The sequence below is a fragment of the Oncorhynchus keta genome, chromosome 7 (assembly GCF_023373465.1).
Source record: "Oncorhynchus keta strain PuntledgeMale-10-30-2019 chromosome 7, Oket_V2, whole genome shotgun sequence".
NCBI lineage: Eukaryota > Metazoa > Chordata > Actinopteri > Salmoniformes > Salmonidae > Oncorhynchus > Oncorhynchus keta.
In genome coordinates this window covers 27,125,610-27,137,267 of record NC_068427.1, presented here as the reverse complement: position 1 = coordinate 27,137,267, position 11,658 = coordinate 27,125,610, and the positions used below count along the sequence as shown (strand labels likewise).

Here is an 11,658-nt window from a genome sequence, read left to right as displayed (position 1 = left end):
AAACAATAAATATATGCATAGGATATGCTATAGGTTTTCTGTGGAAAGTCCAATGAGAACTCTCAAGCTCTAATACAATAAACAGACACACACGCACGTCATCAGACACAGTCTGTGGGTAGTGAGTAATGAGTAGGCCAATGCCCTGTCAATAGTAGGCATTCTGCCTGTTCAGTTCTGGGCTCTTGTCTGCAGATGGAACATAAAGAAGAGCTCAGCCTCACTGTGATACTTGGATAGACTAACCTGGGATCCTGACTGCTTAGGATAATATTTTCACCCTCTTTGCTCCCACCATCCTGGTGATGGAGCAGATCATCTGTGGGAGCTGGACTCTGATGTAGTTTTCCAGATCCATATTTACCTGGGAACTAACTAGTCAGATCACATCCAACTGCAGTTTATTTCGACTTTAGTATTTGCAGTGGCATAAGCAGCAGACTGAAAATACAGCCTATTCATATGAGCCAATAATAGCTTACAATGACTAAGGACTAGTCATTTAATTTAATTCTAGACTCAGCGAAATGATGTTGGCACGAGCAGCACCGCAGATATTGAAATGAGCGAGATGCAACACTTTGCTCTCACGCAGTATCTGTGCAGAGATTCGCTTCACGCTGTTACAGCATGGTAGCCACAGGACTTTCATTTGCATTTATTTTTTTGTCAACGATATACACAAAACCCTCTTAACATCTCTGGGATATGTGGGACCCTGGCCAAAAGCCAGGGGAAATGCAGAGCACCAAATTCAAATAAATTACTATAAAAATAAAACTTTCATTAAATCACACATGCAAGATAGCAAATTAAAGCTACACTTGTTGTGAATCCAGCCAACTTGTTAGATTTCAAAAAGGCTTTTCGGCGAAAGCAAACAATGCTATTATCTGAGGATAGCACCTCCGTAAACAAAGAGAGAAAAGCATATTTCAACCCTGCAGGCGTGACACAAAACACAGAAATAAAAATATAATTCATGCCTTACCTTTGACGAGCTTCTTTTGTTGGCACTCCAATATGTCCCATAAACATCACAAATGGTCCTTTTGTTCAATTAATTCCGTCAATATGTGTCCAAAATGTCCATTTGTTTGGCACGTTTGATCCAGAAAAACACTGGTTCCAACTTGTGCATCGTGACTACAAAATATCTCAAAAGTTACCTGTAAACTTTGCCAAAACATTTCAAACTACTTTTGTAATACAACTTTAGGTATTATTTTACATAAATAATCAATAAAATTGAAGACGGGATGATCTGTGTTCAATACAGGAGGAAAACAAACTGTAGCTAGCTTTCTGGACATGCGCCTCCAATAGTACACTTACAAGTGACCCTCGTTCTGAACAGGGCTACTTCTTCACTACACAAAGGAAAAAACCTCAACCAATTTCTAAAGACTTGACATCCAGTGGAAGCGATAGGAACTGCAAGAAGGTCCCTTAGAAATATGATTCCCAATGAAAACCCATTGAAAAGAGAGTGACCTCAAAAACAAATCTGAATGGTTTGTCCTCGGGGTTTCGCCTGCTAAATAAGTTCTGTTATACTCACAGACATGATTCAAACAGGTTAAGAAACTTTGAGTATTTTCAATCAAAATCGAATAATATGCATATCTTATCTTCTGGGGATGAGTAGCAGGTAGTTGAATTGGACATGCATTTCATCCGGATGTGAAAATACTGCCCCCTGTCACCAAGAAGTTAATGTCAAAATGGAAGAAAATTGTAACATTTATTTTTTTTAAAGATGAAAAATAAAACGGGAATATCATGATTTATATAAGTTGGCCTATTCAACACCCTGAGTCAATAAATGTTGGAATCACCTTAGGCAGTGATTACAGCTGTGAGTCTTTCTGGCTGAGTGTAAGAGCTGTGGTTGTTGATCATTGCTAAACAAACATTTTCAGATCTTGCCATAGATTTTCAAGCAGATTTAACTCCAAACTGTAACTAGGCCACTCAGGAACATTCAATGTCATCTTGGTAAGCAACTCCAGTGTATATTTGGCCTTGTGTTTTTGTCCTGCTGAAAGGTGAATTTGTCTCCCAGTGTCTGTTGGAAAGCAGACTGAACCAGGTTTTCCTGTAGGATTTGGCCTGTGCTTAGCGCTATTCCGTTTCTTTTTACCCTAAAAAAAACTCCCTAGTCCTTGCCGATGACAACCATACCCATAACATGATACAGCCACCACCATGCTTGAAAATATGCTGAGTGGTACTTAGCAATGTATTGAAATTTGCCCTAAACATAACACTTTGTATTCAGGAAAACAACTGAATTGCTGTGCCACATTCTTTGCAGTTTTACTTCAGTGCATTTCTCCTTTTCACGGTCAATTAGGTGAGTATTGTGGAGTAACAATGTTGTTGATCCATCCTCAGTTTTCCCCTATCACAGCCATTAAACTCTAACTGTTTTAAAGTCAACAGTGGCATGAACGGGCTCCCAAGTGGCGCAGCAGTCTAAGGCACTGCATCTCAGTGCAAGAGGCGTTTACTGCCGGACATGATTGAGTGTCCCATAGGGCGGTGCACAATTGGCCCAGCATTGGCCGGGGTAGGCCGTCATTGTAAATAAGGATTTATTTTTAACTGACTTGCCTGGTTAAATAAATTATGAAATTATAGTGAAATCCCTGAGTGATTTCCTTTCTCTCCGGCAACTGAGTTAGGAAGGACACCTGTATATTTTTAGTGACTGGGTGTACTGATACACCAGCCAAAGTGTAGTTTAACTTCACCATGATCAAAGGGATATTCGATGTCTGCTTTTTTTTTACCAATCTACTAAAAAGGTGATTTTCTCTGTGGTTGAATCTGTGTTTGAAATTCACTGCACGACTGAGGGACCTTACAGATAATTGTATGTGTGGCGTACAGAGATGAGTTAAACACAATTATTGCAACTTATGTGACTTGCTACATTTTTACTTACTCCTGAACTTTTTTTGGCTTACCATAACAAAGGCTGTGTCTAGACTTGACAGTTCATGCAGTTTTACTATTCTGATCATAGAGTTCTGATCATGGAATTCCGTACACGTCATGAGTCTACCCCTACATTTAAATGTGTCTACCTTGTCCACAGTGTGTCCGGATTCTCTTTTCCCGCTCTATATTCAAATGTTAGTATGCATTCTACAAACAGTGGAATAGGCTAAATATGATAACACAACAACTGATGACAGTAGCTAACTACTGTAGCTAATTAGCCAGCTTACCTCTGTAGCCTGCTAAAGGGATTGCAAATGGGTTCGCATAACTCGAGCCTAAGAAACATTGTTTTTCTTCTAAATATTTGCTAGCTGGCTAGCATTTATGAGGCCAGCAAACACGTTCCTCACAAGCTAGGAATGTATTTCCTCCAACGCTAGTGACAACAAAATCTCAAAGTAATCCATTTCAAATTCAGGCTGTAACAACAGTGGAAAAGGGGTGTGAATACTTTCTGAAGGCACTGTAATATTTTACTAAATCAATCATTTCAAACCTTGCTTACATTTGTATATGTCTCGGATGTGTGTGGGAATACTTGTGAAACGATTTTCAAAATGTAAATCAATTGGAGCTGATTTCCTGGTGTTTAGTATTTTATGTCCAACAATGAAAAAATATATAATAATGATGATAATAAAAAAAAAATGCTCAGAACTTGGGGAGCCAAATAAGACCACCTGCGGGCCAAATTCAGCACGTGGGCCGCTAATTGAGGAAACCTGATCTCCATCACATGGCTGACTCTACCTACATACAGTATGATATGCTATTTTTATAGAATATTAACTTGCAGGATCTCTCCGTAGGCTATAAAACCTTTCATATATGTCAAGGTAATTTGAATATAAATGTAGGCCTAATGGAATCGAGCTTAGTTGAATACACATATTAAAGTCTCGATTCGAATTTCTAACGTTTTTACGCAGGTCGACTTGATTTATTTTAAAACATATAGGCCTGTTTCGTTTTTGTTGCCTGCCTCGGCTGAATCTCTCCTCTCGGTCTTATATTATGTCCAGACTTCATATGTAGCCGAAATGTGTCCGGTTTATAGGCATATGTATAATACACTGAATAGTATGCCCAATTTGCCCACCTGAAAAGCTATACATGTATCTCAATGGAGGCTATATTCCATCAGAGCATAGGCCAAAACTTGGAAAAAGCCTACACCCCCAGATCCGCTGAAGTACTCTGACTGGACTATAAGGCACTTTCATTCGCAACACATGTAGTCGGACTCAGATACTTTATGAAGTGTTAGATTCATTTCATTTAAATTGAAAACGTAACGGAGGCAAATGCATTTTTACTTCACCTTTATTTAACCAGGTAGGCTAGTTGAGAACAAGTACTCATTTACAACTGCGACCTGGACAAGATAAAGCAAAGCAGTGCGACAAACGACAACACAGTGTTACACATGGGATAAACAAACGTACAGTCAATGACACAATAGAAAAAGTATATGTACAGTGTGTGCAAGTGTAGTAAGATTAGGGAGTTAAGGCAATAAATAGGCCATAGAGGCGAAATAATTATAATTTAGCATGAACACTGGAGTGATAGATTTGCAAATGATGTGCAAGTAGAATACAACGTTTAGGAAATGTAGCCTATTTAAGTGTACATTTTCATTTGACGTTAGTCAAAAAAACAAACATTGAGGGTTTTATATGCATGTTTAAATTTGTGTTTGACTTTTGTACTGTAGTCCTATTGGTAATATATTTATTGATTTACTCAGAAGTTTGAAATAACATAAACCTGAAATAACCCACTGGGCAAAAACTGTTTGAATCAACGTGGTTTACACGTCATTTAAACCCCCCCAAAACGATGACATTGAATCAACGTGGGAAACTAACTGCATTTGCAAAAAGTCATCAAGGTAAGGGCTTTTTTTAGTTTTATTAACTTTTAACCTAAATCCAATTACATGGTGAAATTGTTAGTTGTATTTCACGTTAGTTGACGACTCAATCAAAGTAAATCAAAACTAGATATGTAACTGACATCCGTGCAATTGCATTTTCTTTCCAAACGGAAATATTTGTCAGAGCAAACAATCACATTCAGAAAATAAACGGATTATTTCCACGCTCCTTAAAATTCCCATGCATGGTCAACTCAAAATATTATTTGTATAGGCCATTCTGCTGTGTTATCTGAAGGCATAGGTCGAAACCAGATAATAGCATTGAACTCCTCCCGATCGGGTTTTCATGTGTTATACCCTGCAGCAGCTCACTGTGTAAACACCGAATCAACTGAAGAGATCTGCGTGATTTCTAGGATTTGGCCCTTAATTCAGAATTTTGCGTTCAGTGTTTGGAAATACCTGGCCTGTCAGTTGACGTAGAGGAGACTATAGCCTGAACTGCCAGTTCATTTGGAAGTTTTATAAACAGCCGATGTGTCGTCATTTTGGATGGTTTACTGCGCCCGGACATGTTTCCTCTGTTGCATGGTTTACTTCCCCGAGGTCACGGGGTCAAACGACTTCTTGCACATATTGAATGTGAACGGTGGGTGTTGAAGTCTTTAGCCACTTCATAATCAACCAAATGATATCCGGCTACAGTGAAAACTGAAAAGTAACCCATATCTTATTCCGCTGATTAGCTCAAATAGGGCCGTTATGAAAAACCCTCATGATCATCTGAAATGGAAATGCTGCATACTTTCTAGTGAGACATTTTTACATTTTCCAGTAACAGAAATTGGGATCAAAATGGTTTTAGAATGGGCGACAGTGCTCGAGTATTTTGATATTATAGGCCCAATTCTTCCCTGAGGCTCTGAGGGATTTACACTCTTTGTCCTGGAATATTGGACATTATGCACACATTTGCCTTGTGCAATTTTAGGGCTATAGGTGTGAAATACCCTACATGGCCACCGTAGGGCGGGAGACACTAAAAATCCAGGCATGATGGCAACATGCTTACCACATTTTAGGTATAAGCGTTTGCACATTGCCAAATGTTGCTAATAGTCCTATCTTAAAGTTTGTTTGATGGTATCATTTCAATATTGTTTTCCTATATGACCATGTTGATGCTGCTACACCCACCGCTTTGTTATACTCCTATTACAAACCTTTCCTCGCAGATATTAGGCTAGCTATTATTTACTTAACCTCGTTCCCGTTTTTAATTATGGTTGACAAATCATTTTCATTTCACGTGTAGCTCTGTAGGGCCGTAGCCTATGCGATAAATTCATATTTGGATGAGAAAGGACCACGACGATTGACTGTTTTTATGGTATTTTTGTTCATTTTGTATTTTAATATTTTCAAAGTTAATGGATGATGAACTTCAAGTTCTACATTGATAGGCATTCAGCAATCACATCTTGAATTACAATGATCTTCGTTTACTACTTTTATTTTCTAATGAATATCAGGATGAATTAACATTTCCATCTTGTTGTCGTTAATGATAATTTAGACTGCTTATTAATTATTATTTAGTCTGAATTAATAGCTATATTCATGCATCAATAATGTGTCAAGCTCAGGTGGTGATTGAAATTCAGTTTATTTAGCCTGACACAAGTAGTCCGGTTTGTTTCGTTGATGCACCAGGTTTGCATTTACTGGGGTGATTTCCACAACTCGAAGACTGTTGTTAACATTTTGACATAGACTACGTTGTAGAATAATTAATTTAATTTCTATAGCACTTTTCATTACAGAGGCATCTCAATAGGCTACTATATGCAGAAAAATTCAAAATAGATAGTCCTACATTCATTATAATAATAAAATAAAGGTTATGCTTGTTTGAAAATGAATGGTTTACCAAGCGACTTTGTATTTTCTGTAGTGCGGACTTGGCTCAGGGAACGCTCGTTTGGTTCAAGTCAAGGGGTCTAATACTACAACTTTCCCAATAAAAAACAGTAATCTAAAAGTGTTAATTCATGGTCAATTTTGTGCGCTTTGGTTTAATTTCATACTTCACGTTTGTACAAATGCTGTATAGCGTAGACCTACATCTAGAGAAAGATACTGTATATCACTTCTTAGTTCAACATTTTATTTAGATCACGGCCTATGTATATCATAGGACATATATGTTTCAGTGTTTGCGCAGTCTCTCTTTTTTCTAAAGAGGCACACTTATGAAAAATCCTGACTTTATTAATGTCATGATTAATAGAAAAGATGATTAGGTCTACCATAAAAACCATGTATAACTCAATAATTCCATTTTATATTCCGTTTTGTTACATCTTCTCCACTTTGAAAGATATGATAAGAAAATATTGTCTATCCTTCGTTTTAAACGTGTGAGTGTGTAAACGTTATTCATTAGATAAGCTATTTAGGTTGCTTTACTGAACTGGTTCTAATATTTAGGCTACCAGCGATTGCGCACTGACCGCACCAGCAACATGCACGCGTTAGTATTAAAACAACCGAGGCAAATAAAACTATGAACAAAACATTGTTTTCAGTGTCTTCTGCAATTTAGTGCACAGTGCACAACTAGAGGCTACATATAACCGGTTTCAATTACCTAATAAAGATCATTATTGTCATCTATATTTTTCCTTCAGTCAAATAGGCTACTTACTATTGGTTCCGACCAGGCCACCTGTCACGGTCTTTGAGCTCGCTCTGTTTTTCAGCTGTTCATGAAGCTGTAATGTAACTTAATTCAATCTGATAATATTGAAATCAATAAAGCCCTATTTATGCAGTAGAGTAGACTGTGATGAAAAGTAAGTGGACAGTGTTCCGACATTGTATGGATCCTAATACAAATTCGGAAACATAGCCAACCTTTGTATAATACCGCATTATAAATGTGGTTAGTTGGAAACATCACTTGTTCTTGGCCCTTTATACATGTCTTCGCACATTCAGTAGCTGTGCATGGAGGCTTTCAGTGACAGTTTATCATTGCACAATGATTTCATACAGGTAATTCAAGTAAATCTTAGTAACATATTTGTAGAGGGGGGTAGGAGGTTCGGATGGGGGGGCAGGTGGGGGACATGGGAGCAGGTAGCTGACCATAATATTTATAAAATAGGTTTGTTCTATTTTTCCCCCATAAAGCCCTGACGATGTTAATTCGGTGTTGGATGGTCAGTTACAAGGGTCGGGTTTAGGATTCTTGCTTCAGGAGTTGGTGTTTCTCTCATTTGCTATTGGTTAACAGATTTTGGTTCTCTCTCTTTCCAAACTTCTCATTGGACGTGTGCGATTTGACAGTGAGCGAAAGGGTTGCCCTTAACGCTTCAAAAAAAAAAAAGTTATCCAGAAGTGAGTATCAATCAGAGAGAGGGGAGAAGGACAGAAAGGGGAAGAGAAAGAGGCAGGAGAGCAGGACGGAGAGACAAAAAGCGGTAGATAGCCAGGAATATATTTAATGCTAACTTTCGAGCAATTAAATGCGCAGTGGGGATGGCGTATCATATCTTTAGAGGTTTGAAACACAATTTCTAGTCATAGTTTTTGGATTACTTTCGTCATTGGCGAATTTTGCACCGTTTTAAACATTTGACGTGTGTATTTTCCTTGTGCTCGCTGCGTGGACGGAGTGTTTGTTTTCCCTCTGGTGGATTTGCCTTGAGAGAAATGAGTGACAGAAGGCGATCTGCTGCTGCTCTGAGCTCAAGAGCGCACGCCTTTTCGGTGGAAGCCCTGATCGGGTCAAATAAGAAGAGAAAGCTCCGGGGCTGGGAGGAAAAGGATCTGGAGTTGTCTATGGAGAGCCTCGCCAACAACGGACAATTAGGAGACGGCGACGACCCTGTGCATTGTCTGGATATCGACCCCGGTCAGTGCATAACCACCATCACTTCATATTTGTTTTTTGTTGTTGAATATTGTTATGCTTCCAAAACAAAACTACGGATTGGTCTATCTCACGGAAAAGAGGAATACAGAAAAGGCTACTATTTCATCACCATTTCAAAGATAACTAGTTATAACCTTTTCCTCAGATAGGCCTACTAATGTGAAATAATAACATATGTAGGCTAATAGTGTCCATAATTGATATGTATGTAGTTTAAAAAAGTGTAACTATTATACCGTAATAGTGGTGTTTTAACTTTGCATAAATTATCAAAGGAGTTAACCCACCCCAAATGATTGATTTTGTATAAATGCCATCACTTTAACAAATTAATAGGCCTGTCACACTTCGGTCAGATCGACAGGGACAATGCATCAATGGGGCATAATAAATTCTGCAGTCAAACTTTATTCATAAATACAAATCTTTTACTGGATATGTGTGCAACAAAAGTTCAACATTCACCTTTTGCTGCTATACTAAACAAAAAATATTAACGCAACATGCAAGAATTTCAAAGATTTTACTAAATTGCAGTTCATATGAGGAAGTCAGTCAATTGAAATAAATTCATTACGCTCTAATCTGTGGATTTCACAGACTGGTCACAGATAATAAAACAAAAAATGAGCTTCACAATGGTCCTCAGGATCTCATCACAGTATTTTTTGTGCATTCAAATTGCCATCAATAAAATGCAATTGTGTTCATTGTTCGGATTCACAACGTTGACATCAGCAAACGTGGTCTGCGGTTGTGAGCACAATTAGACATACTGCCAAATTCTCTAAAACGATGTTGTAGGTGGCTTATGGTAGATAATTTAATGTTAATTTATCTGACAACAGCTCTATTGGACATTCCTGCTCCCTCAACTTGAGACATCTATGGCATTGTGTTGTGTGACAACTGCACATGTTAGTGGCATTTTATTGTACCCAGCACAAGGTGAACCTGTGTAATGATCATGCTGTTATAATCAGCTTTTTGATATGCCAAACCTATCAGGTGGATGGATTATCTTGGCATGGGGGAAATGCTTACTAATAGGGATGTAAACAAATGTGTGCGCACAATCTGAGAGAAATAAGCTTTTTGTGCATATGGACAATTTCTGGGATATTTTCTTTCGGCTCATGAAACATGGGACCAACACTACATGTTGCGTTCATATTTTTGTTCAGTGTACTTCTGTCACATCTACGCATGCAATTTGATCCATATTTGGATAAATGGAACTGAATGTTCTTCTGGTGTATCAGAATGCAAGGTCACTGTCGGTCTGATCGAGGCGTCACTAAGCCATGACGCACCCAGAAAAACGCAGTAGCCTATTGCAGCAGAGCACGGTTAATTTTATTTTTGCGCAGTTATATTCCTTAATTTTTCATTTATTTTAATGTATCCTTTATTTAACTCGGTAAGTCAGTCAAGAACATATTCTTATTTACAATGACGGCCTACCCCGGCCAAACCTGGACGACGCTGGGCCAATTGTGCTCCGCCCTATGGGACTCCCAATCACGACCGGATGTGATACAGCCTATGATCATAAATATCATAAGCGGTTACGTTAAAAGGTATATTACCATTGTTTCACAAATTACTACACATTGGTACAAAATTATGTTTGCATGTGGGGCCATTGTCCCTTCTCCATTTACAGAAGCCTAGCTGCATAAAATTGCCCCGTCTCTCTTTCACGCGTGCCTCTCTTGATACAATTACAATTAGCCATGCCAGTGACTTAAGTGAAGACATGGTCAGTTGTAATTCATATTCACTTAAGATGGTTTTGAATTTGGAGAAATGTTTTGTTGAGATTATGAAGGCCTACATTGGTTTCTGTGATTCAATGCAAATTATGCATTTTTGGCGCATGGCACAATATATAGAAATTAGCCATCACAAGCCACACCTGGGTTACTTATACCTGTTTTTGTATGAGTCCAAATATAATATGAGACAATGCGTGTGTTTTCGTGTGAAGAGATTTTGTTTGAATGTAGTGTGTGTGTGTGCTTGTTCTTTTCACTTGGTTAGCCTCTGTGCCCTGTATTTTCTATTCTAATTTCGTGAAGCATATCTATAGGCCTATAGGTTAACTCCATCCTTTTTCCTATGTGGGAAACAATAGGCCAATAAAACGTAGACCTACGTTTAAACTATTTTTATTATTATGTTTTAGTACTTTACTTTTCCAATAATATAGGCTAAACTATTTATCTATATGAAATGGAATGGACACGCAACCTCTGCCATAAGGCTAAGGAAAATATCAACTCAGCTTTCAGTCAATTCTTGACAATTTAAGCAATCACCTATAAGGATAGTCTTAAGTAAAATTTGATATCAATGTTTATTTAATTAAAATTGCTCATATTAATTTTGTAAATCTAAAATCGCAAAATCAAAAGGCTCAGGCTAATCTTTAAAGCCTATGAATCACGCAGGCTTTTTATTACTGTCAAAACACTTGATATTCCTAAATGGCAATTATACTTAGGTAAACCATTTGTTTTCGCTTTTCTTTGTAGCAAATGTTGTAATAATAAGTAGCCTGGGCTATCCCGATTTTCAATAGGCCAGAGTTATTGCATGCCTATTGACGCAAGTCACATTAGATTCATATATGCTATAATTTTTAATTCTTGATTTTTCCAAATTATTTACAAAGACGTCTATGTCTTAATTTTTATACACATTTAAAACGAACTAATAAGTTATTGAATATGTCACAAAATCAATTGACTCTTGTCTTTTCTAAGTCTTGGGGGATTTGGGTAGGTTTGAATTTAAGATTATTGAACTCATCGAAGAGAGACTG

General features: G+C 37.7%; 1 protein-coding gene across 6 annotated transcripts in view; it reads left to right on the top strand.

The window, feature by feature from the left end:
- The first annotated feature begins 3,715 nt into the window (after positions 1-3,715).
- The window catches only part of LOC118386240 (T-box transcription factor TBX15-like), a 31,112-nt gene continuing 23,169 nt past the window's right edge, over positions 3,716-11,658 (top strand). For 4 of the 6 annotated variants that reach the window (XM_035773809.1, XM_035773807.1, XM_035773808.1 and 1 more), the window contains exon 1: positions 8,305-8,810. In XM_035773809.1, coding sequence (XP_035629702.1) covers positions 8,609-8,810 — 202 coding nt within the window. In that variant the 5' untranslated portion in view covers positions 8,305-8,608. Of the gene's footprint in view, positions 3,769-4,746; positions 4,904-8,304; positions 8,811-11,658 lie in introns of those variants that run through there. The other 2 variants (XM_035773811.1, XM_035773810.2) reach the window with 2 other exon arrangements.